Source organism: Halteromyces radiatus, assembly GCF_025201355.1.
Source record: "Halteromyces radiatus strain CBS 162.75 chromosome Unknown BX664scaffold_5, whole genome shotgun sequence".
In the NCBI taxonomy this organism is placed as follows: domain Eukaryota; kingdom Fungi; phylum Mucoromycota; class Mucoromycetes; order Mucorales; family Cunninghamellaceae; genus Halteromyces; species Halteromyces radiatus.
In genome coordinates, this window is record NW_026251691.1 from 560,652 (window position 1) to 584,182 (window position 23,531).

At 34.3% G+C, this 23,531-nt stretch overlaps 8 protein-coding genes across 8 annotated transcripts; 4 read left to right on the forward strand and 4 right to left on the reverse strand.

Annotated features, from left to right (window-relative positions):
• Window positions 1-380: 380 nt before the first annotated feature.
• Window positions 381-1,349, reverse strand: BX664DRAFT_335143 (uncharacterized protein). Its single transcript, XM_051545846.1, has 5 exons — window positions 1,153-1,349; window positions 944-1,038; window positions 736-845; window positions 609-662; window positions 381-542 (listed from the first exon to the last, which is right to left on the reverse strand). The coding sequence occupies exons 1-5, from the start codon at window positions 1,274-1,276 to the stop codon at window positions 455-457; spliced, it is 471 nt and encodes a 156-aa protein (XP_051398854.1). The 5' UTR covers window positions 1,277-1,349; the 3' UTR covers window positions 381-454.
• Window positions 1,350-1,480: 131 nt separating this feature from the next.
• Window positions 1,481-4,523, forward strand: BX664DRAFT_335144 (diphthamide biosynthesis protein 2). Its single transcript, XM_051545847.1, has 11 exons — window positions 1,481-1,916; window positions 1,978-2,120; window positions 2,230-2,579; window positions 2,681-2,754; window positions 2,889-2,956; window positions 3,065-3,234; window positions 3,333-3,385; window positions 3,477-3,561; window positions 3,749-3,845; window positions 3,989-4,081; window positions 4,297-4,523. Exons 1-11 carry the CDS (start codon window positions 1,543-1,545, stop codon window positions 4,434-4,436), a joined length of 1,647 nt encoding a protein of 548 aa, XP_051398855.1. The 5' UTR covers window positions 1,481-1,542; the 3' UTR covers window positions 4,437-4,523.
• A 1,887-nt stretch (window positions 4,524-6,410) lies between these two features.
• BX664DRAFT_359744 (uncharacterized protein) lies at window positions 6,411-7,883 on the forward strand (the record flags this gene model as incomplete). The annotated part of the gene is made up of 2 exons (XM_051548111.1): window positions 6,411-7,283; window positions 7,391-7,883. 2 exons carry the CDS (start codon window positions 6,411-6,413, stop codon window positions 7,814-7,816), a joined length of 1,299 nt encoding a protein of 432 aa, XP_051398856.1. The 3' UTR covers window positions 7,817-7,883.
• A 475-nt stretch (window positions 7,884-8,358) lies between these two features.
• BX664DRAFT_379707 (uncharacterized protein) lies at window positions 8,359-12,333 on the reverse strand. Its single transcript, XM_051548868.1, has 13 exons — window positions 12,090-12,333; window positions 11,873-12,030; window positions 11,628-11,809; window positions 11,439-11,545; window positions 10,979-11,367; window positions 10,727-10,909; window positions 10,352-10,647; window positions 10,126-10,251; window positions 9,895-10,054; window positions 9,256-9,821; window positions 9,086-9,184; window positions 8,847-8,994; window positions 8,359-8,776 (listed from the first exon to the last, which is right to left on the reverse strand). Exons 1-13 carry the CDS (start codon window positions 12,303-12,305, stop codon window positions 8,446-8,448), a joined length of 2,961 nt encoding a protein of 986 aa, XP_051398857.1. The 5' UTR covers window positions 12,306-12,333; the 3' UTR covers window positions 8,359-8,445.
• Window positions 12,334-12,507: 174 nt separating this feature from the next.
• Window positions 12,508-17,228, forward strand: BX664DRAFT_335154 (uncharacterized protein). The gene is made up of 11 exons (XM_051545848.1): window positions 12,508-12,623; window positions 12,714-12,853; window positions 12,964-13,136; window positions 13,213-13,312; window positions 13,396-13,810; window positions 13,895-15,354; window positions 15,421-15,501; window positions 15,602-15,940; window positions 15,994-16,780; window positions 16,862-16,975; window positions 17,036-17,228. The coding sequence occupies exons 2-11, from the start codon at window positions 12,735-12,737 to the stop codon at window positions 17,114-17,116; spliced, it is 3,669 nt and encodes a 1,222-aa protein (XP_051398858.1). The 5' UTR covers window positions 12,508-12,623; window positions 12,714-12,734; the 3' UTR covers window positions 17,117-17,228.
• Window positions 17,229-18,454: 1,226 nt separating this feature from the next.
• BX664DRAFT_281934 (DTW domain-containing protein) lies at window positions 18,455-19,538 on the reverse strand. Its single transcript, XM_051541542.1, has 3 exons — window positions 19,313-19,538; window positions 19,098-19,242; window positions 18,455-19,030 (listed from the first exon to the last, which is right to left on the reverse strand). The coding sequence occupies exons 1-3, from the start codon at window positions 19,519-19,521 to the stop codon at window positions 18,593-18,595; spliced, it is 792 nt and encodes a 263-aa protein (XP_051398859.1). The 5' UTR covers window positions 19,522-19,538; the 3' UTR covers window positions 18,455-18,592.
• A 156-nt stretch (window positions 19,539-19,694) lies between these two features.
• Window positions 19,695-20,569, forward strand: BX664DRAFT_281939 (CybS-domain-containing protein). Its single transcript, XM_051541543.1, has 3 exons — window positions 19,695-19,822; window positions 19,901-20,014; window positions 20,073-20,569. Exons 1-3 carry the CDS (start codon window positions 19,738-19,740, stop codon window positions 20,435-20,437), a joined length of 564 nt encoding a protein of 187 aa, XP_051398860.1. The 5' UTR covers window positions 19,695-19,737; the 3' UTR covers window positions 20,438-20,569.
• Window positions 20,570-20,623: 54 nt separating this feature from the next.
• On the reverse strand, window positions 20,624-22,911 carry BX664DRAFT_365885 (uncharacterized protein; the record flags this gene model as incomplete). The annotated part of the gene is made up of 3 exons (XM_051548501.1): window positions 20,624-22,098; window positions 22,173-22,634; window positions 22,713-22,911. The coding sequence occupies 3 exons, from the start codon at window positions 22,909-22,911 to the stop codon at window positions 20,624-20,626; spliced, it is 2,136 nt and encodes a 711-aa protein (XP_051398861.1).
• Window positions 22,912-23,531: the final 620 nt, after the last annotated feature.

Sequence of the window (23,531 nt, forward strand, 5' to 3'; positions counted from 1 at the left end):
TGATACTAGTAATACATATCACTCACCACGTACTTATATATAAAACCAACAAAACTTTTTGTGTAGATGCTTCGTCTCTTGTTTAAATAAAAAAAAAGAAATCGTACAGACTTGTTCTCGTCTTATTTTTTTATATTTTTTTTTATTTAACTTACACCAATTCCACAACATCGTCAACACCGCCAACACCCACCGCAATTTATTTGATTGTTATTAACTTGGTTTACCCTCTGTCCAATTTTCTCACTGTCTGCCAACATTGTTATGAGAATTTGGGAAAACAGATAAACATTCAACGTCTCGAAAAAAAAAGAAAAAAAAAAAAGAAAAAAAGGCTTGATCAAGGAAAGGAAAGTGAAAAAAAAAGACAGTGGATGGAGTTGGGTTTCAAAAACAGTTCAATTTTATTTGCTACATCGTGTTCCAAATAATCAAGGGTGTCAACTTATCTACACTATTCTGTGTTCTGTCGAATCTTTACGTCGGAAAGGTCGCAGTTGTTACCTGTTACCAATGCACGAGGACTTGATCTTTCAAAGGTTCTATATTATTTTTGGGAGAAAATAAAATCATGAGTCCACATAGTAATTTCTTGTTTTACTACTTACTCTGGATATCGCATACGATAGATGGGAGGTCGTTGAGCATCTTGATAGACCAATCTATATTTTAAATAATAATAATAATAATAAAACTTATCAGTTCTTTTGTTCACATTTTTGTGGAGTAATTTACTTGTATTCGGCAATTTTTTTAGCATTATCAAAGTTTGTTTCAGCAATCTGATCGTTATCTTGGCTTTTGTTCATATGATATTCAATCCAGTTGGTGACGGGATGTTTTTCCTAAAAAAAAAAAAAAAAAAAAAAAAAAAAAAAAAAAAAGAATAAAATGTCAAGTTTGTCGAACAAAATGAATGAATGAATAATAGGAGTTTACTTACATCACCTTGGTCTGTTACTCGTTCATCGATACGGTACCAAATAAAGCCAGCAATAGCCAGAAGGATGGTATTACGCCAGACATTGTTATTAAAAGCTATATGAAAAATAATAATAAGTACAAAATAGATGAACCATGTAGAAAAGACAATTGCGCGTTCAATATTGTTTTTTGAAGGTGAATATATACACAAGTTTGAATAATACTTACTTTCTTCTTTGACCGCTTCCCCAGTTGTATTGGTTGAAGCCCATCGTTTAGAAATGACTGTACGTAAAGATGTTGAATGTTTGAGTCTGGGTGTTTGTGAACGAAGTAATTGTACAAAGGTCATGATAAGTGAGCGAGAGAGTGTGTATATGTATAGATGAAAGGGTGGAAAGAAAGAAGAAAAAAAAAAGTGGAGGGAAGAGTTTCTTTTTTTTTTTTTTTTTTTTTTTGGTCGTTGCCGTCACTTTTCATCTCCCGCCCAGGTTGACTAAAAAAAAAAAATCAGCTATACCTTTAAAACACTTTTCTGCTTGTTCTTTTTTTTTTTTTTTTTTTGTTTGTCTGTGAATTGAGATCACGGAAGCAAACAACAATATATACAACTATATCATGGCAGCACCAGCACAAGGACCTACAGCATTTTCAAATGATGGACAAGATATTATGGAACGTGAGGTGACAGAAAGTATACGACATGACGATGATGCGACATTACTGAGCTTGTATGAGATCGAACGGACAGTGGCATACATTCATCAACATGGTTATCAAAGGGTAGCACTCCAATTTCCTGACGAAATGTTAGCTGATGCAACGGCAGTAGCAAGATTATTGAAGACATATGCTAATATGGAGGACAAATCATCTGTGGCCTTTTTTATATTGGCGGATACTTCTTATGGTAGCTGCTGTGTGGACGAAGTGGCTGCTCAACATATTGATGCTCAAGTGATAATTCATTATGGACACTCTTGTTTATCACCGTAAGAAAACATCATAATTATTTGGTCTTTTTTTTTTAATCGATTTAATTTCTATCTATAGGACAAGTCACCTTCCAGTTTTATACGTTTTTGGTCAACAACCAGTGGATATCAACGATTGTATAGAAAAGTTTCAAGAATTGATTCCAGATCGATCACAGCCTGTCATCATCATGTGTAACGTCGAATATGCCCATGCTACAGGTATGTGCAAAAAAAAAGGGGGGAAATAAAGTAAGGGTGGAAAGTGGTCCGTGTTAAACCATGTTTTCATACTGATCGATGACACTACATGATTTATATATATATATAGAAAAATTAACAAAACAGCTTGAATTGGAATATCAACATATAATTGCCAGTTTTATTCAACAAGAAGAAAGTATCGTCGATGGACATTTGGACAAAAAGACAAGCAAATGTCATGAAAAGGAAACAGATTTAGAAAAGGTTGGTTCTTGTGGAGGAAGATGTGGTGGAGATTGTGGTGGAACAACATCAGTGACAGCAACAAATCATATTGAACAAGCAGCCGAAAAACGCAAAGGGGGACGAACTTATATTCTACCAGATGATATTTCTTTGGAACAATGTGTTATCTTTTTCATTGGTCATGAAGGTTTGACATTGACCAATATTATGATGGTACATCATCAATGTCAGGTAGGTTCATCAAAAAAAAAAAATAGGGGTTTATCAGAAGCAAAAAAAAAAAAAAAAAAAAAAAAGGTAACATGGAATGATAATGATTTTTTTTTTCTTAGGTTTATACTTATGATCCCTCATCAAAATATGGTAGAAAAGAAACAGTCTCTGTGAACAAAATGTTGATGAAAAGGTAATGAAGAAAAAAAAAAAGGGGGGCAGTTGTCATGATTTTACTTTATTAATCTAATATCCCTTGTCTCATTCTTTATCCCCTTCTTTCCCCCTATACCCCTTCTTTTTCTATATATATATCTTGTTTTTTAGGTATTTTATGGTGCAGAAAGCAAAAGATGCAAACACCATTGGCATCGTGGTTGGTACCCTGGGTGTTGGTAAGTGCTCATGAAAACATCAATAGGGGAAAGAAAGAATTATTCTGGGAAAAAAAAAAGGAGGGAAAAGAAGCTTTGATACTAACAAACTGAATTTCCTTTATTCAGCTTCATATATGAATATCATAGAACATTTGAAGAAGGTGATTACTCTATCTGGAAGGAAATGGTACATGTTTGTGATGGGAAAACTCAATGTAGCAAAAATGGCCAACTTTATGGAAATTGATTGTTATGTCTTGGTTGCTTGTCCTGAAAATAGTTTGATTGATTCAAAGGTATGATTATAGAAACCCAAGTATTTCTCCTATTCTTTGACATATACCACTATCAATGCCTGACCCAAAAAAAAAAAATCTCTTTTTTTTTTTAATAGGACTTTTATCGACCTATCGTGACACCATTTGAATTGGAAATAGCCCTTGTCAAGTAAGTCTAAAATTGAAAAAGAAAAAGAGAAATCTTATTTGTATATACTAACTACTCCATTGATCACTTTATCACTTTATACCTTATATAGATCTAAAGAATGGACTGGAGACTACGTGCTGGATTTTTCTAAATTACTACCTCACTTGCGAACAGATGGATTTCAATATGATGAGGTAAGCAACAAAGATCTAGATAAAAAAGAAAGAGAGAGAAAGATATCAAGAAGAGGGGTTAAGCAAAATAGGAGAAGAAAAAAAAATCAATGAACACATGTCGGGCCATTTGAGTTCAGACTTTTTCGTGTATGTGGCAAACTAGGTTTGTTTGACTGATATGTTCTCTTGCTCTTTTTTTTTATAGGAAATGGATGAAGGATCTAGTGATGAAGAAGGTCATTTCTCTTTGATTACTGGTCAATATGTATCTGGTCCATTCCAAAAAGTCAAGGCAAAAGATGGTAAGAAAGAGAGAGAGGGGGAGAAAGGAATGTGGCATTGCCGATTCAACGTCAATCTCTGTTACCATCCATTTTTTTTTTTTTGAACTTTTTCTAACACTTCAATTCTTATAAATTCATTTTCTTTGTTTCTCTATCTATAGATCCATCCACTGAAACATTGACAAGTAACTTAACTGGTCTCACTTTACGTAATCAAGAAACAAGTATAGCTCATTTGATGAACAGCACAGCCGGTAAGGGAGGAAAAAAAAAAAGAAAGGAATGAAATGGAACAACAACAAAAGGAGAAAATTCTGGTGAAGATAGGAGAAGTCAAATATGGATGCACGTGTTATGGGTCAAAAGGAAAGGATGAATTTGGCGGCAAGTCAATGCTTTGGCTGTTTCCTTTTTTACTCATTTTCTTCTTTTTTTTTTTATCCTGTGGATAATGTTTATCTCTATATAGGGGAATACCTTCGAAATCGATCTTATCGGGGCTTGGATCCAAAAATGGGCCAAGATGAGGCTGGTGATGTCAAAGAAGGTCGATCTGGTATCGCAAGGGGATATACAAGGGAAAGAGAAGCTATCAATGATGAAATATAGATTGTTTTTTTTTTTTTATGTAGATAGTGATATTTAGGATAACAGTAGTATTAGCAGTAGTGATTTATATTGTACAATAAAAACCCCATACTTTTTTTTTTTGGTCTTCTTTAGAAATGTTAAGAAAAGAAAAAAGATAGATTGATATATCCATACTAGGATTCACTGATCTATCATCTACAAAGGGAGGAGTGATGTGATCTATAAAAAAAGATCCAACATGATGTCATGACAATAGTATGATGGTGATGATGACGGACTAGGAGTTATTAAAAAACAAAATCCAATGATGAGACACTTTAAGGGGTGGACAGGTACCCTAAGAAAAAAAAAAAAAGAAAAGGATTCTTAAACGCACTGTTGCTATTATGTATACTAGTAGATGCTCGTGCTCGACAGAGGAGGAAGGACCCTTCAGTTTTCACAGTTGTAGACAAATGATCATAAAAAGAAAAAAAGGGGGATACATTTATAAGTATTCATATGTCTTGTGAGTGTTGTTACATGGTGATGGTCAAGGCGATGTCAGTTGGTATGAGCGTAGGGTTGCATGGCCAGAAAGTTGGTTGGTTTAAGCGGACAAAAGGAGAAAGCAAACCTTTTTTTTTTTTTTTGTTATATTAAAAAAAAAAGGATATTCTTCCTTCCCTTCAACTTTTTTTTTTTTTTTTTTTTTACAACAAATCATCCTTTTTTTTTTAATGAAAACAATAGAGGGATCATGCAACAGGAATAAAAATTAATAAACAACATTGACGTGATTTCTCGAATAGTATATATACTGAAAAGGAATTCTCCAAGCTTTGTTCCATAATTATACTGAATTAGGTCAAATCACTATACTAGAAAGGAGGACTTTCTTAAAAATAAGTAATGATGGTCTTATTGTTGTAGTTGATGATGATGACGATGATGATAATGAAAAAGTCAAGTTTGATTGCCAACTGGCACGCGCATCACAGTGTGCTTCTTTTTCTTTTTTGATGCATACTTATGAGTGATAGCTTCCATGCCGCTTAAAATCCTATTATGGAAACATCGGTATCACGTCCTTATTTAATCACTGGCTTCATCCCCTTGGCAATCATCCCTCTCCCTTGTCTATCTTTTTTTTTTGTTACATTTTATTGGGAATATCTCTCTGTTTGTTTATTTGTTTATTTGTAGTATGTTACTTTAATTCTAATGTTATGATTTTCATGGTCCTATCAAAGTAAATAAAGTGGATGTGACAGTTTAGTTATCTTAGCTATGATCTTCTGTTTTGAATGCTTTTTTTTTTTTCGGGTGCATACCCCTTTTTTTTTTTTTTTTTTTTGGTTTGAAGCCTTTTTCGGTTTCTTTTTGGAGAGTAAATCAAGACAAGTAAAGAAGAAAAAAAAAAAAAAAGAAAAAAAAAAAAAGGAAAACAAGGATGAATAATGAAAGATTTGCTGGTGGCACGAGAGTGGGTGTGCGCGTGTGTAAGAGTAAAGAAAAGGGATTGTCTCTTTCATACACATTGAACTGAAAAAGGTTTAAGCTAGGAGGTTACCCTTTTTTTTTTTTTTCATAATACAAATATAGATCCTCGTGTCATCTGCTTTCTCTACCCACAAGAAAAAAGAAAGTGTCATTCCTTGGGTTGATCCAACTTGGCCCTTCCACCTAAGAAAACCCCGGGACTCTTTGACCACTTGTTTTTTTTTTCACTATAACTCCCAGTTTTATATCTTTCCCTCCTTTTTTCCTTTTTCCTTTGGAATTTACTCCCCTTACTTTTTTTTTTTTTTTACTTCAAGTCGCATTGACCTCAAATTCAATTAAAAAAAAAAAAAGAAAAAGGGTGTTGCTCACACCAAAAAAAAAAAAAAAAAATAAGATAAATAGATTGACTTTTTTTTGATCAACTTCCTTTTTTTTTCATTCTTTATTCTTATTCTTTTATCATCATCATCATTATCTCTAATACTTATAATCTAACTTGTTATCATCATGGCAACAGAATCAATGCAACCTTTTGAGCAATCATTTCATTTGAACGTCGATCCTTCGTCTTTTCATCAAGCCAGTATGGCAGCTGCCGCCGGTTCAGCAGCAGCCCAAGCAGCAGCAGCATCATCATCTACAACAACAGCATTATCATCAGTAGCAAATCATCATCAACTTCATCATCCATCCTTATCACATCCTTCCTCTATGATGTCCTCCAATGGTTATTTCAGTCACCCTTACTATACTCAATCACCAACTTCTCAAGAGTATCATCACTTGATGGATCCTTATCAAGGAGATTTCAGGCCTACTTTTTACAATCCTTTTGAAATCAAACATCGTCGTCGTACATCAAGAGCTCAACTCAAAGTATTAGAAAAAGCCTTTCTCGAAAATGCAAAACCAAATGCTACAGTGCGTCGTTATTTAGCTCAGGAATTAGACATGACTCCTCGCGGTGTCCAGATTTGGTTCCAAAATCGTCGTGCAAAGGCCAAGCTTCAAAAAAGGAAATCACAACAAGGTTCCCCTATCACTAATAACAACAACACTAACAACACTGATAATACTAATAATAATAATTCTTATTTAATGACACCCACATCATCATCACCTTCCTCTTGTTTGTTATCATCAACCCCTTCATCATCATCTTGTGGTAGCAACTCTTCCTTATTTTATTCTATGGATGATATTCGATCTGTTGCCACTCAAGCTGCCGCTCAATCCATGTTAATGCTTGATCATAATTCTTGGTTAACAATGCCTGCGCATCTTTCACAACATCAAGAGAATGATTTGCAACGAAGACAATCCTGCCCTTTGTTGAGCCAATCAAATCCATTATGGGACACCGCTATGTTGCAACAACAGGTACCAAAAAAAAAAAAAAAAAAAAAAAAAATTGACGTTTAAAAAATCATCCTACTCACTTTTTTCTTTTCTTTTCTTTTTTTTTTTTTTTTTTTTTTTTTTTTTAGAATCGTCGTGCATCTGAAAACAATCATTCTTCACCAGTCAATACAACCATGATGGGTTGGATGGATCCAACCGATGCAAATAGTTGTTGTAGCAGTAATAGTCCCATTAGCAACACAATCACCTCCACCAGTAACAATAACAACAGTAGCAGTAGCAGTAGCAGCGGTAGTAGTAGTTGTGGCACTCCTGGCTGGACTTTGGATACAACCTCTCCTTTGTCTGATCACACCATTCTTGATATGTACCAACAACAACAATCCGGCATCAAGTTATCTTTCCCTCCAACAACACCTACCTTGGACTTTTACCATTCTTCTTCCTCACCTTCTGTCACTACATCGTCCAGCCAGTCTCCTACTTGTTCTATGGATCAAGGAAGTGTTCCTTTGTTGACTCATCCTCTCATGTCCTCTTCCTACATTTGAATATTTCTGGTTCCTTCGTTTCTTGGTTTTGGTTTTATCCCTAACCTTTTTTTTTTTTTTTTTATTTCTATTATTATTTCAATTTCAAGTTTTCATGGTTGTCTTCTTTATTTGATCCTTTTATTATTATTATTATTATTATGATACTATATGCCCCTTCTTGTTTTTTTTTGATTTTTTTTTTAATATCATTCCTCAATACATAATCCCACAATTCACATACATTCATCTCATCTCACTCACAAACACTCTTCACTGCCCTTTCCTTTTTTTTTTTTTTTGCATTTTGATGATACCATTCACTATTTATTGTCCTTTTCTATTTAATACATTTCATTGGGGACAGTATCTGTCTCTCATCTATATCCAAGCAGCCCATCATCTATTTACTACACAATCTATATACTCTTCTTCCTTTTTTTTATATTACTTCCAATAAAAACCCAACTTCACTATAATATCTCTATTATCTCTACAGTAAGCCCTCAAATGACAAAACACATTCCATCATCATCCATCATATCATAATATCATCATCCATTGTAACATACTGCCCACCATAATAAGGAATCAATTCAATAAAGCAGAATTTTCTTTATTCTTATTAAAAAAAAATATCTATCACTAAACTAGTTTATTTTTAATTTTTTCGATCGATTATTTGCGTTGCTTTCTAAAGATATTTGATCTTTTTCTTGAGTTGTTGAAGATCGCTTGTTGGAAGAATCTTGTAAAGTGACGCTGACGCCTGGTACAAAGGGTTCCACTAATTGCATCTTCATCTTTTGCCTCATGCCTTGTTCATCGCCTTCCACTGTGATTTGCACCTTGACATTGCTAAAGATCTTGATACATATATCATCATCTGTCTTGAGACAATTGTTTGCTTCATCAAACGTAAATGGACTTGGTGTAGATGATGATCCGCCACTGGTGTATACAATGCCTTCAATACCAAACCTAAATATATAGAGAATTTGAAATGAGAATGAAAATCGTATACATTTAAAATAAATATATACCCACTTACTTTGGTACCAGTACAACAAATCCATTCTTCAAAACACGAATAACACGACCATCTTCCACTTGTACCTTGTTCTTGAAAAACATATGGGTATATAATTCAACTGAACTTCTTCCCGCTTGTTGAGCCATACGATGTCTATGGTTGAGTACTATTATATAGGATCATCATAACAAAAAAAAAAAAAGATCAGATATATATTTTAGGATCATTCCTTTCTTTTCTAAGAAAGATCATCTTACCGTCACATAAGTCCTTCATTTTGACCTTATCAATCAATTCTTGTCCATATACAGCATCAGGATCAATACAAGCTTGTAATAATCGATGTACAATCACATCTATATTATCGTAAGAAACAAAAAGATGATTAGTTCTAATCCTTCCCTTTCTTTTTTTTTTAATGACTTACCGGCGTAACGACGAATAGGTGAGGTAAAATGAGTATAAATAGGTGAAGCCAAACCATAATGTCTAAATTCAGCCTCGGATTCGGTACCAGAACAAAAGTATTGAGCTTGCATCATACAACGTGTAGTCATAATACGCACCAAGTTGTTAAAATAAGGATCATCAGCAACCACCGCCTTATCCAAAGAATCAGCTAAAGTTTTTGAAGATTGTATATCCAAATCCAATGCACCATTACTGTATTCCGCCAATGATTTTCGAAGTTGATCAAAGTTAGAGCTGGGAGGAGTAGGATGTCGTCGTAACATGGCTGAATTCTGAAATTTGCTATAAATCTTTTCAGCTACTGAGATATTAGCTAACAACATGAATTCTTCTACCAAAGCGTTTGTTTCCTTGAGTTCCTTGAGTTCCACATCCACAGGATCTTGTGACTCATTTTCCAAATGGAATCGTACTTCAGGACTTGATAAAGTCAATGCACCACGTTCCATTCTTTGTGCTCTGAATTTTTTAGCAAACTTGTTCAATATCCGAATACCCTTAGTCACATCATCTTGCATACGGCTACAAAAAAAAAAAAAAAAAAAAATCAAATTAGAAATCATCAAATTAATCTTTTATCTTTTTTTTTTTCTACCTATCATCTATACGATTTTGAGCTTCTTCATAAGTGAATGAGAATTTGGATCGAATAATGCTTTTGGTGAATTCAACTCCAACAATATTTCCTTCCTCAGTCATTTCCCATAGACAAGAAAAGGCCAATCGATCAACATTAGATCTAAGAGAACAAAGATCTACAATCATATAAAATATAAAATGAATACATAAACTCGTATTATATATATATATATATATATTGACTTACTTGTGCCAAGTAAAGAAGGTAACATGTCAATACGTTTATCAACAAGATAAACTGTAGTACCACGAGAGGCAGCTTCTTCATCCATAGCTTGACCAGGTTTCACAAAATAGGTCACATCCGCAATATCTTGGGATATTAACAATATAGGGAGATAAAAAATTTCAAAGAGAAAAAAAAAAAAGATGAGTATAAACATCAACCCCCTTTAACTTTTATATAAACTTACGAACACCCACTTGATAATTTCCATTTTCCAAAGCCAAAACATGTAGAGCATCATCAATATCAGTACAACCAGGAGGATCAATACTACACACGTTCAAATGCCTTAAATCGCGTCTGTTTTCATGATATACATGTTGATCTGTAACGACCCATTCATCACCTTCCTTTGGTAGATCTGAAAGCACCCGTTTGGAGAATTCTTGATAAGGTACATCGTGTTCCAATAGTAAAACTTCTGTTTCTGTTTCTCGATCCCCTGAACTACCTAACGTTTTCACAAAATGACCCATAGGGAGCCTATTTCAAAAAAAAAAAATGTTAAGTTAATATACAATATATATACATGAATATAAATATATATGCAAAAATGATTTACATTGAATTGGTAGTCCAAGAATCTATAGATACGACAACACGTTTACCGATTAGAGAATGTGCTTGAGAAGTTCGAATTTTGATAGGAGGAATTCGTCGATCGATAGCTCTGAAAAGAACGGATTCTGCATTAGTAGATCCAGGTTTTGAATGAACGGATTTCTTCACAATGAAACCACAATAACTAAAAATATAAAAATAAAGTATAGGGTTATTATTATTATATATATATGTATTGTTACTAGTCACTTACGGTCTCCATTTCTTTCGCACAATACCAACCACCTTGGCAGTAGGTTCACCAGGTCCATCTGTCTCAGGCTGATCTTTATTATTATTGATATCGTCAAGAGTCTTGTCACCTTGATGCAACCCATTTTCATCTTCATCATCACTATCTTCTTCCATGGCCATTGATGCTGTTCGTTTCCATTCTGTTTGAGGTAATACTTGTACAGCTACTACATCGCCTTGGATACTTCGGTTTAAATGATTTCGTCCCAAAATATAAATTGTTCTTATTTCACCGTTGACTTCACCTGTTACTGTTGCTTCCAATACATTGTGTTGACTAATATTCAAAGTAGCCTGAATAAGTGTTCCTTTCTTGATGCCATTTTGTATTTGTGCTGGTGTCAAGTGCTATATTAATAAAATAAAAGATAATTTAACTTATCACGTTTAACTAAATACAATTTCTTTGTTTTACTTACTTCTTCATAAACCACTTCATTCTTGTTATTGCTTGTGTTATCTTTTGGCATTGCCACTATATCCAATAATTCTGGCACATCCTTGATTCCTTCCACATAATCTTTCACTAGAATCGATAGTTGTTGTTGTTTTAAAAGAAAAGTATGTAAGTATCAAGTATATAGAGTTTTTTTTTTCTTGTTATTTACCTGATAGTGCTTTGAGACCAATAGTAGTTGCTTTTTCACGGTTAGCACGATCATCACTTAGTAGAATACATTTCACAGGTTGATTCTTTAGGTGATCATTGTACCATTTCGCAGATACTCGAATGGCTCGATCGTTTCTATCATTAGGTGATTCGTCTTTGAGTTTTTCGATATATGTTTCACTATAGACAAAGAAAAAGAGTTTAGTTAATAACTAAATTTTTTTTCTTTTTGGTTTTACTTACCGATGATGTTCATTGGCAAATAAGTAAAACCGTTTGTTGGTATCCGCTAATACAGAGTTGAGTCGATTGTAGATTGGTAAACTGAGATGTCGAAGTTCTTCTCGAACAGTTTGAAGTACAATAACATCTTTGACAGTACTATGTTCCATGAGATCCAACTATCAAAAATAGTTTTAACGAGTTTATATCAATATTATATATAATAAAAGATACTTACTTGATTCATAAAAACATTTGTATCAGGGATTAGATAATGTGGAGGTAAGTTTGAAGTGGATCGAGGTAAATCAGATAAGGTAGGAGGTTGATGGTGAGTACAAGAGGAACATAGTTGAGAAGAACAAGAAATATCATCACGAAGATAATGTTCTTTGACTACTTTAACAACGTTTCCTTTACGTGTTCTTTTGACAAAAGATTTAGATCTCAACATAATACAAGAAAGGAAAGAAGAAAGAAAGGGTTACGGTGGCTTGATTTTTTTTTCTTACAAAAAAAAAAAAAAGGAAAAAAGAAAAGTAGGTTGATGCGCCGTTTGAAATCAATTGCCTTTAATGTCATTGAGACCCAAAAAAGAACGAAATGCTCAAAGAAAAAAAAAAAAAAAACAAAACGTTTTTTTTTTTTTTTTTATTTTTTTTTCTTTCTTTCTTTCTTTTCGTTGGTTAAAAAAAAAGACAAGTCATCCATCATATCATTTTACTTTTGAAAAGAAGAAACTATTTTGAATAAAACGCGCATAGAAAAGAAGGTAAAGAAAACAAAAAAAAAAGTAATTTGATTCATGTCTTCCCCTTTTTTTCTAATCCATTCTATTTTATTATTATTATTATTATTATAGGGTCCATCTGTATAGTAAAGAATGCCTTTATTGAACAAAAAACGAATTGTTCTCTCTTCACCAATACGATTGGATGGAAAACGACGACGGAAAGAAGTTTATTATTTGAAATGTACCGATGAAGTTTTTCCAAATTACGAGTATCCTTTTTTATTTATTTATGATCTATACTAAACTATAAAAGATTTATATATTATTACCTTGACAAGAAACTATCACTTTTTTTTTTATTTATTATTATTATTATTAGATCTTATATTAAACGTTGGACTCTTTGTCATAGACGTATTTGGGAATGTGAAGTCACTGGTCGTCAACATCTAACTTATCAACAAGCAAAGGAAAGTGAACAAGGTGATATTCGTGTAGAATTCAAATTTTGTCTTGTCCTTCGGAAACGATTATTATCTCATATTCAATTCAGTAAGTTTTAATTTTGAAAATATAAATTGATTTAACATTATATTATTATTTGTTATTATTATTATGATGATGATAGAAACGATGGGACTAGATGCTTTGGCTCAAAATTTGTATACTACATTTCTTACTGATTTTGTCATTGGTGAAGTCGTTTATTGTTCGCTTGGTGGTCATACGTAAGTCATTTATTATTATTCTTATTTATTACTAATGGCCTGGATGCAGATTATTATTAACATGACTTTTCTTTTTGTCTTAGTTATCTTGGTCAAATTCTAGATATTATCCCAAATCCAAATTTTATTCCTCCTCCACCTTCCATCAAGAACGAAGAAGAAGATGAAGAAGAAGAATGTGTACCTCGTCAAGCCAATGGTCGATTAAGATTTCCTGATGCTTTTCTTCATCCTGAACCAACCTCTGTGGATTCTACAACAAATAACAATCGTATTACTTCATCAACCCAATCAAAACATTCTTTAGACTCAAATCGATTCAGATATCGTGTTCAATTGATTGACAATGAAGGTGCTCCTCTAGAAAAGTCTGTGCGGATTCTGGAGCTATCTGAATTATCTCGTGATTCTCACTATTTTAATCACTCTGTTCTTCAACATCTCATTCGTGAAACTGCTTCTAGAGATAGCTATATTGGTGCTCCTTGGTTACTCAAAGTAAAAATAATTATCAATAATATATCATCATTTTATCTGACTCAATATTTTCTCTTTTTTTATTATTATTATTATTTTATAAAGGAACATGTCGCCAAACAATATGATATTTCAACGAAGTTACCATCACAATTACAAAAAGTGCAAGATACAGCTTACTACAATATCATTCAACAACGTCAACAGCAAAGACCACGCAGGACCCTTAGCAACAACTATCCACAACATTCTCCAAATCATCACAGTAACAGCTCCACAAGTACATGGTCCATTCATCAATCTTTCCCACCGTCTAACCACCTTGCAATGAAAGAAGAACGGGATGCCGAAAAACAAGCAAGAAAGGAAGAACACCAGCGACTCAAGATTCAGCAAAAGTTAGAAAAGGAACGTATTCGGGAAGAAAGAAAGAAACAAGCAGCCGTCAAGTACCCAATTGAAGATCTTGACTTGCCGATTTATCGAAAAGATCCTAATCATCATTGGACCTTGGTTGATATGACACCCAGTAACTACCATTTACCTCCATCACAACAACAGCAAGTATCTACATCATCACCGTCATCATTACTCAATTCACCTGTTACAACCCCTATCATAGACAACACCAATCAACACCAATCATCTTTCAATCAAGAAAAATCGTCCAGTGTTCGTATTCCTTACCCTTGTGGTGGTCGTGGTCCAAGGCCTATTCCAAATGAACGCTCATGTTTAGATACCATGGATGACCAACAATTTGAAGCTATGATGACCGTCTGGAGCTTCTTGACCGTATTTTCCGTGCCTCTGAAGTTACCTACTATGACCATTGAACTCTTTGAATCATCTTTACTGACTCCAACGACTTCTGGATCTACAACCACATCAACTTCCTTGACTCCTTTAATTCAAAGTTTCACCAGTTTACTGAATATCATCATTAAGGAACGACAACAAGGAACGACAAGCGATATTGTAAATGGTGATCATGTTGAAGACTATTTGCAAGATAACGCCGACTCCAGTAGCTCTGCTGAAGATGATAGTGATGATGATGATGATGATAAGGATAAAAAAGAGGATGATACTCCTCGTATGGATTCTGACAATGATGATGATGATGATAATGAACGTTCTATTCGAAAACGGGCGACAATCGAAAGGCGAAAAACTAGACAATCAACAGGGTCTTTGAAAAGAAATGATACTCGTGAAAAGTACAATGGTGATAACAAAAACAACAGCGATGATAAGGATGACGATGATTCTCATTCTGGACTTGGTTGGCGGGAACAAGAACCATTACGTTTGTCTAAAGATTGGGACAAGAAGGAAATCCGATCGGATCGTCGAAACTGGCTGGTGGCATTGATTGGATGTTTGAATGATGTGGCTACTCCACTTTTGGTACCTGGTATAGATTCTATTTTACATCACTTACTACCTAGAGCACATAGCACTATTGTGGAACGAGATCGTCAATTTGCTTCACTGGATATCGGTCGGAAATTACAATTGTTATCTTTCTTGATCGAGGTTGTCAATGAATCTGTGATCATCAAGTATGTTTATTCATATGGTTTCTATTCCTTATACTAATTGACATTATTATTATTTTGTAAAAATAGGAATTATATGGATGAATGTCAAGATCAGATGACTGAATTAAGACGACAAAAAGCAGAATGGAACAAGGAATATAAGCTCTTGTAAGTCTTTTTTTTTTTCTTTTAAAAAAAAAAAAAAAAAAAAAAAAAAAAAGAGAGAAATGGAAAACGAAGGCTAATGGTTCATGGATGATGATTTTAGTGTTGCACGAAAAGCCGCCTTGGAAAAAAAACAGGATGAACAACTCCAAAAACGACAAGGTAACGACGACACTACTGATGGCCAGGATGCAGACAACGATACCAATGATTCTACAGCTGATGCGGATGAACACAATAAAACTTTGGATGAAGACGACGATGACGATGAAGACAATGACAATGATGAGTTTTCAGATGACGATGAAGACATGGATGAAGATGATGATGACGATGATGATGAAGACCTAGATGAAGAGGATGAAGACGAAGATGAAAGTGAAGCTTCTAGTGATGATGAAAATGGTTTTTCTGGTTCCGACGTGGAAAATCAAAGTGAAAGGTACTATAAAAACAGAAAATGAAAATAGCCCATATTGATCTCTTTACGTTTAGGATTCCCAAAAAACGAAAGACCAAATACGGACAATTACATCAGTCAAGGCAGGTGAAATTACAAAGGAAAAAGCAACGACGAGCAATCAAGGAAGAACTCCAGAAAAAGCGACATGCCAAGAAAAAGCAAGAAGCAAAACTTAAACATCAGGAACTACGACAACGACAAGAAGATAGACGACAACTCAAACAAGAGGAACAGGCATTGAAACAAAAAGAAGAGCAACTGGAAAGGGAAATGCGACGCTACATGATCTTACGAATACGGCCTCTTGGGAAAGATCGTTTCTTCAATCGGTATCTCTACTTGGATAACATTGGTACACCAGATCATCATGGCACAGGGCGTTTATATGTTCAATCTCCCACCTTTGTCGATATTTTACAAATGATGGATCGTGATTTTCATCCATCATCCAACGGTGTTGTCAGTGGTCCTACGACGATTGGATCGCCTGCTTCTTCTTCAGCCGCCGCGACGCCTACACCAAATGGACAGCAATATCAAGACGAAAGTACATCTATTACGCCGGCATGGGGTCGTGGTGGAGGACGACAGTTTATTTTAGAATTAATGAAGGAACAAGGTTTGATCAAGGAACGCGACTGGCTGGCGCAAAGAATGGATGCTCTGCAACAAGAATTAGACAATGTGGATACCATACGGCAGCAATCCTCCTCTAGTACATTGGACCATTCCTTCTGTAGTCATCATCCTGCATTATCACAACATCTTCATCAACAACAAGGTGGTGGTTGGTGGTACTACTACTCCGATCCTGAACAAGTAATTAAAAATGACATATATGTATATATATGAATATTTTTACTAATTCTTTTTTTTTTTTTTTTTTTTTTTTTTTTTTAGATCCATCAATTACTAGCTTGGTTAAATCCAAAGGGAATTAGAGAATACAAGCTACGCAATGAAATCGTGAAACATCAACATTATATTATGGAATCCATGAAAAAGCATGATAAAGTAAGAAAAATGATTAAATGCTGAACAGCTTGCTAACTATTATTTGATTTTGAATGTTAGATGGAAAAACAATCAACTCAAACAACTCAAGCGACTCCCACTTCTCCTATCACCCGTGTGACTCGTGCCAAGAAATCATGACCTTTTGACTCCATTCAATCATTTGTAGTTTACTAGTTTTTTATTTGGAATTGAATGAATAATAAAAACAAAAAGACATTGATCTCTTTGATTCTCTTTTACAACTACTGTGTTCCCTTTTTTTTTTATTTTTTTATTTTTTTTGATTGTGTGGTCTATCTTGAATATACACAAAAAAAAAAAAGAAAGGATGTCTTATTCTACCCTCCTCCTCGATTTATTACTGATAGATGTACTCTGATGCATTAATAAAAAAAAAAAGATATCCATAGATGATATACACATGTTTTACGATATGATGGGAGGTTTAAATCTAAAAATGGGATTTGAAGATGTGAGATTAGCTATCAAATGACTTGTGATTTTTTACGCATTATCGACAAATAGTCTTTTTGATCCATTAACAAAAAAAAAAAAAAGTAATCATAAATAGTATGCATATCCTTTGCTGTTGGTGCTTCTACGATATGATGATAGGTTTAAGCTTAAAAATGGGATTTAAAGGGAGTTTAGAGGCTGTCTAGGGCTTGCATTCATCTGGTTTTTTTTTTTTGATTTTTTTTTTTTTTTTTTTTTTTTTGATTTTGCCGCCAAAAGTTTCCAATTCCTCCGCCAGATTTTGTCTGTAAAAATAAATTGTCAAGGGATCATCAGGCAATTTTTTGAAAAATCGATGATGTGTTCATTGCACACAAGGTATGTGATAAAATAAGATGAGAGGGTATTAGACTACTTTTTTTTAGAGAGGAATCCAAATGTTTGATTGAATGATGATCATTATTGGATGAGAGAAGACACTCCATTCTTAATTTAACCTATAAATTGCGAGATAAAGTATAAATTATCATCAAGCCATGTGCATGGTTTCCTCTAATCCAAATTTGGTGCAATGATTTTTGAGCGAGAAATGAAAAGTTACCCTATCCTGAAAGAAACCCATTCAAAGGTGTTGTCAAAGTAAATCAAGCGAGAATTCCCCAAAAAGAAACCATACGTTCAATCATGTATAATAAGGTCACATAAAATGTTACAATACTCTGAAATGATCTATTGTATTGCTTCTCAAACGAGGCATCTATTTTTTTTTTTTTTTTTTTTGCGAGTATTTACATTCACTCAAGTCATACGCTACAATAGTTCTTACACCTGGTCTCCGTAAGAGAAAAAAAAAACCGAAATAGGAAATGGCAAATGGTGTGTACCACAACAGCTAGATTGCATTGACATCAAAGAAAAAAAAAAGTGTCATGAAAGTCAAACTAAAAGAAGACAAAAGATGATGATCATCAAAAGTCATAACATGATTTGACCACAAAAAAAATTACAAATGATCTTTTTTTTTTATTATTATTATTATATTGGATGGGTTTGTAACAAGTATTGGAGGAGAGGAACACTATTCTAAATAATCATTGATTGAAAGGAACATATAATATATATATATATAAAGAAAAACATTATCTACAAAACTCTAAATTAATGACTAGCATCCACTTGTTCATTTTCAAGTTTGTTCTTGTCATCATCTTGACCTTCGTCATATTTGATATAGTTCTTTCGATGGCGATGGCTGAAGGTTCTTGCCTTGTTTTGCTTGTACTGATCCTGAATCAAGTTGTAAAAGAAGCGATAGTAAAACATCAAGTTATCGTATTGGCCATGATAAGGACCTTCTTCATAAGCTTCGGCATATTCCCGATAGGTATAGTAAATCGCTTCAATGGTGGCCAGGTGATGATCACTCATTTGTTGGAATCGCCAAAACTGTGTCTTTCGAGGTGCAATGGTGATTTGTTGTAAACCATCCAATTGAGGTGTTTCCCGTGCCATCTTTGTTGCCTGTCGCCAAGTCCCATCCAACACAACAATACGATCAAATGAATCTCGAGGAATCTCTTGTAAGGTTTTTGCATTCTAAAAAAAAAAAAAAATTAGTTTCTAACCCAAAAAAAAAAAAAGGAAAAAGAAAAAAAAAACTTACTGGACCAGGGAATAAAAGTAATGTACGTTCAGGATGTTCATATGTAGGGATATCATTGTAACCATATAGACTAACAGATTCGGGAGCAAGTACTCGTGCATGGACAGCCGTTGATTTGCCATCGAGTTCCTTTTCATGCTTGATCCTATCATATATATATAAAGAGAATTAGATCAATCACATTATTGATCTGATCAAAGTCCTTATTCACTTACACATCCAAATGTACAGGAAGTTTGACCAAAGGAACTTCAGACCGATCCATGCCAACGACATTATAACAACGATAGCAAAAGTACTTGACAGGTTTATCGCAATCTGGACATTTGAACCTAGCATTGGCATTACGAAGAACTGTGTCGTCACTTATTTCAAGTTCTGATAATGGACTTGGCGATGGTGATCGTTGTCGTTTTCGTTCCATAATGGTATTCTATCAACAAAAAAAAAAAAAAAAAAAAAAACTTTTCGAAACTTACCAATGGAAGAAAAAAAAAAATCTATCTGGTAACATCAAATTCAGATACAGCAGCCCTGTTTTTTTTTTTTTTTTTTTTTTTTTTTTGTTGTTTTGACATTTCTGCACCCTATTTTTTTTTTTTCCTTTCTTTCTTTATTATCTCTCTGTAAAATACCATCCATGCTACGACCAACCACTAATTTGACAAGATTGACTTTACGGTCTTCATCATTACCGTTCACCATAGTGAGACGCTCTTATTCTGGTAATGTTGCTGGATAGAAAAATACAATAACATGATATTGACTCATATTATTATTATCGTTATTTTGATCTACTTTAGCAACCAAGCAATCTGATGTCAAATCGACCTCTGATAAACCAGTAGAGACCACCATTCAACCCGATATTACCACTGTCAATGACGATCTTGTGAAATCAAACGATACAGCTCAAGGTAGGAAAAAAAAAAGCATTCTATTCTTGCTAATTTTTTTTTTTTTTGATATATACAGAAACATATGAAGAACGGGAAAAACGTATGAAACGAAATGAAATAGGTTATGCATTTGGAGCAAATCATTGGAATCTGGAACGAGCATCTGCGGTGGCTTTAGTACCCTTATTGAGTACACAATTCATCTATGGTGCGCATCCCATTGTTGATGGTTTGGTGAGTGTGGTCCTTCCTTATCATATCTATATGGGTTTTGATTCATGTATCACCGATTATATCCCCAAGCGTGTCTATCCTCGCGGCTACAAAGCTGCTATGCTCTCTCTCAAGGTATCTATGGCATTGACTATTTGGGGTTGTTATGAATTCAATACAAACGATGTGGGTATCACTGAAGCAATTCAACGTATTTGGACCGCCTAGGCACTTGTTATTATCCCCCCCCTGTACTTGTATCTTTTTTTGATTCTTCCCTTTTAGTATTAGATATATATATCATCATCATTCAATCACAAAATACAGTTTGGAAATAAATATATAAATTATTTGTAAATAGAATATAAAAAAAAAGAGTTTTTAATAATATAGAATATCAAAAAAAAAAATAGTTTATCCGAAGAAGGCATCAGTAAAGGACGTAGTAGTAGGCTTGGAGGATGAAGTTTGTGGTTGATTGGCAGAAGATGAAGTTGATGGACTAATGTTGAATAAGGCATCAAAAGAATTCTTGTTAGAGGTTGTTGCGATGTTTGTGTTGTTTGACTGAACAGGACTAACACCACCGAAAAGAGAGGTCAAATCATCACGTACTGACGATGGAGATGAAGTCGACTGACTGGGTCCTTCAAATGCAGAAAGATCAAAGCCGTATTTGGATGGTTTGGTGGCAGCAGGTGTTGACGATGAAGAGACGAAAGGTGACTGAAATGGTGATGATGTCGGCTGTGAAAGGCCGGGTATGGAATTAGTAGATGTTGAAGCTGATGGAGTTGTTGTTGTTGTTTTGTTGTCATTGGAAGATGTATCAAAATCATGTTCCATCGTTGAAAGATCAGGGAACTTGGCCTCCACTTCACTAATGTCGACATTGGGAGTTTGGGCTCGACGGATTTCGTTAGCTTCTTTCAATCGATTCAGAGTGGGTGTTGCATTAGCCAAAGCTTTCTTTTGCTGATGTTTAGCCGAGAAGGGATCGATCGAGTCGCTACTGTTTCGTGTTGATGCTGGAGTATCGTCCACCTTGGCAAATAAGTCATGATCAGAGATGGTTGATGATAGTGCAAATACGTTGGCATTATCGGTATTTGGCGATATTGATGACGATGACGGTGAGGAGGATGGTATTTGTTGTGAAGATGTGGTTGCTTTCTTTTCTAAATCCGATATTTCCTTTTCCAAATCCTGTGATTCTTGCCGAGATTGATCAATACGTTGCTGATAATGTTTGGATTCTTGTCGATATATTTGTAAGTCACGAGTAAGATCTTCCTTCTTTTTGCGTTGAGCTTCCAAATGACGTGACAATTCATCAGCAGTATGTTTCAAGTTCTCCAACTTTTTCTTTTCTTCTTGAATGGTAGATTCTAATACTTGGATTGTATCATTCATGCTGTGTTGTTGTGCTTGAAGAGAGTCCACAAGTGACGTTTCCGTCTTGATTTGTGATTGGATTGAATTGAGGTTGTTCTCTAAACTGGATTTATTTTGAAGTCCATAATCCGATGTTATTGTCGTGTTCTGTTGTGGTAATTGTTGTTGTTGCTGTTGTTGTTGTTGTTGTAGTGGCGGTGGTGGTGGTGGTTGATCACCAAGTCCAAGAAGATCAGTAAACATTGGAGATGGATTGGGCATAGTCTGTTGCTGGCTGATATTAGAAGTCGAAGATGGTATCATTTGCAAAATGGAGGCAGGTAATATTGTAGGTATTTGTCCACCCGCCATACGACGATTGATCAAGTGCATGGCAATACAGAATTCTTGTTCAGATAGTTCTCCTTTTGATCTTGTATCAGCCAAGTCCCAAATTCTTGCCAAATCAGTTTCAGGTAGTTTTGAATGATTAAAAAAATGAGCAGCATCAGCCCCTAACAAAAAAAAAAAAAAAAATAAAATAAATCGAGTCATTAAAATAAATTAATACCAATAAGAGTAAACTTACCAGAGACAGCACCAGTTTCATTGATGGCTAGTTGTTGAAATAAAAGTTGATATTTGGCATATTCTTCATCGGTGATGTGAAGATCTTCTTGAACTCTTTGTTGCGTTGATCCAGAAAATGTGGGTGATCTACCAAGTTCAGATGATGTTCTTTGTTTAATACCTAATTCGTTGGTGTTTCCCATGACAGTGTTATGACGCATGAGAGGTGATCTCATGGTAGTATTTTGTCGTCCAATAGAAGAAGTCAGTCGACCAGTAGCTGCAGCATATATTGTGGCCGGTAATGTGGTGGGTAATGTTGACATGGTACCATTTCTAATGACAGTAATGTAATGCATGGCTATGATGAATTCTGTTTGATTGAGAGATCCAGATTTTCTTGTATCGGCCAGATCCCATATATGTTGAAGTGTACTAGAAGGTAATTGTGAGCGCATGAATATGGATGTTGCTTTTTCAGCTAAGTAATAATAAATCTATCAGCTTCTTATTCATTCATTTATGTATTTTTTTTTTTTTTTTTGGTGATTGTTCATACCTGGAAGTACACCATTAATAGGTCCAGATGATTGGAATAATTGTATATAATTATTGCGTTCTTCGGGTGAGATGGTATCAATTGTTGCTGGTCTGGTATTAGGACTAGATGCTTGAGATTGTTGTGTTGTATCCGGTCGATTTCCAGGTAATAATGGTTTCACTGAGACACCTTCAAAATGAGGCATAGGTACTATCATAGATTACAATATAAGTTTTGTCTCTCTCTCAATATAGTATCAACTTACCAGAAGTGGATAAAATAGGTGTAGCTGTCAGTTTTCCATGTTGTGCACATGCAATCAGTTTCAACGCAGTACAGAATTCCTTCAAAGTCAAGAAACCCTTATTGTCATCATCAGCTGCTTCCCATATCTATTTTTTTTTTTAAAAAAAAAAAAAAAAAAAAAAAAAAAAAAAAAAGAATTGTTATAGACAAAGGTATTAATAGGGTACTTTTTTGTTTGATTGTGTTATGGATTATCTTACTTCTGCCAAAATGTTATCTGGAATAGAAGACTTTTTGAAGAAAATCTCAGTTTCATCTTTGAGAGCGATACCCTTATTGTCTATATCAACTTTTGAAAAGAGATCAAAATAGGCTTGGCGTTCTTGAGAGGCAAGTTGAGATTCCCATTGAGCTATTTATATAAAAATAACTAAAGGATTCAGTGTCTTTTTGTTTAATTGCTTATAACATCTTTATGAATAACTTACTTGATGAATTGGTTTGATCGTTATTGTACATAATAATGATAGCATAAAGAAGAAAAAGAAAAGAAGTAGAAAAAAGCAAAAAAAGAAAAAGAAAAAAAAAGTA

Excerpts from the sequence above, each read along its gene's own strand:
- BX664DRAFT_281934 (XM_051541542.1), bottom strand. The coding sequence starts at position 19,521 with ATGGAACGAAAACGACAACGATCACCATCGCCAAGTCCATTATCAGAA. Across the intron at positions 19,243-19,312 it reads CTTCCTGTACATTTGGATGT|GATCAAGCATGAAAAGGAAC; the intron begins GTAAGTGAATAA and ends TATATATGATAG. Across the intron at positions 19,031-19,097 it reads TACTTTTATTCCCTGGTCCA|AATGCAAAAACCTTACAAGA; the intron begins GTAAGTTTTTTT and ends TTTTTTTTTTAG.
- BX664DRAFT_335154 (XM_051545848.1), top strand. The coding sequence starts at position 12,735 with ATGCCTTTATTGAACAAAAAACGAATTGTTCTCTCTTCACCAATACGA. Across the intron at positions 12,854-12,963 it reads GAAGTTTTTCCAAATTACGA|ATCTTATATTAAACGTTGGA; the intron begins GTATCCTTTTTT and ends TATTATTATTAG. Across the intron at positions 16,976-17,035 it reads CCATGAAAAAGCATGATAAA|ATGGAAAAACAATCAACTCA; the intron begins GTAAGAAAAATG and ends TTTGAATGTTAG.
- BX664DRAFT_281939 (XM_051541543.1), top strand. The coding sequence starts at position 19,738 with ATGCTACGACCAACCACTAATTTGACAAGATTGACTTTACGGTCTTCA. Across the intron at positions 19,823-19,900 it reads AGTGAGACGCTCTTATTCTG|CAACCAAGCAATCTGATGTC; the intron begins GTAATGTTGCTG and ends GATCTACTTTAG. Across the intron at positions 20,015-20,072 it reads ATCAAACGATACAGCTCAAG|AAACATATGAAGAACGGGAA; the intron begins GTAGGAAAAAAA and ends TGATATATACAG.
- BX664DRAFT_335143 (XM_051545846.1), bottom strand. The coding sequence starts at position 1,276 with ATGACCTTTGTACAATTACTTCGTTCACAAACACCCAGACTCAAACAT. Across the intron at positions 846-943 it reads GAGTAACAGACCAAGGTGAT|GAAAAACATCCCGTCACCAA; the intron begins GTAAGTAAACTC and ends TTTTTTTTTTAG. Across the intron at positions 543-608 it reads TATCGTATGCGATATCCAGA|AACCTTTGAAAGATCAAGTC; the intron begins GTAAGTAGTAAA and ends AAAATAATATAG.
- BX664DRAFT_379707 (XM_051548868.1), bottom strand. The coding sequence starts at position 12,305 with ATGTTGAGATCTAAATCTTTTGTCAAAAGAACACGTAAAGGAAACGTT. Across the intron at positions 11,368-11,438 it reads ATGAAGTGGTTTATGAAGAA|CACTTGACACCAGCACAAAT; the intron begins GTAAGTAAAACA and ends TTATTAATATAG. Across the intron at positions 8,995-9,085 it reads AATGAAGGACTTATGTGACG|TACTCAACCATAGACATCGT; the intron begins GTAAGATGATCT and ends CCTATATAATAG.
- BX664DRAFT_335144 (XM_051545847.1), top strand. The coding sequence starts at position 1,543 with ATGGCAGCACCAGCACAAGGACCTACAGCATTTTCAAATGATGGACAA. Across the intron at positions 2,580-2,680 it reads TGGTACATCATCAATGTCAG|GTTTATACTTATGATCCCTC; the intron begins GTAGGTTCATCA and ends TTTTTTTCTTAG. Across the intron at positions 3,235-3,332 it reads ATAGTTTGATTGATTCAAAG|GACTTTTATCGACCTATCGT; the intron begins GTATGATTATAG and ends TTTTTTTAATAG.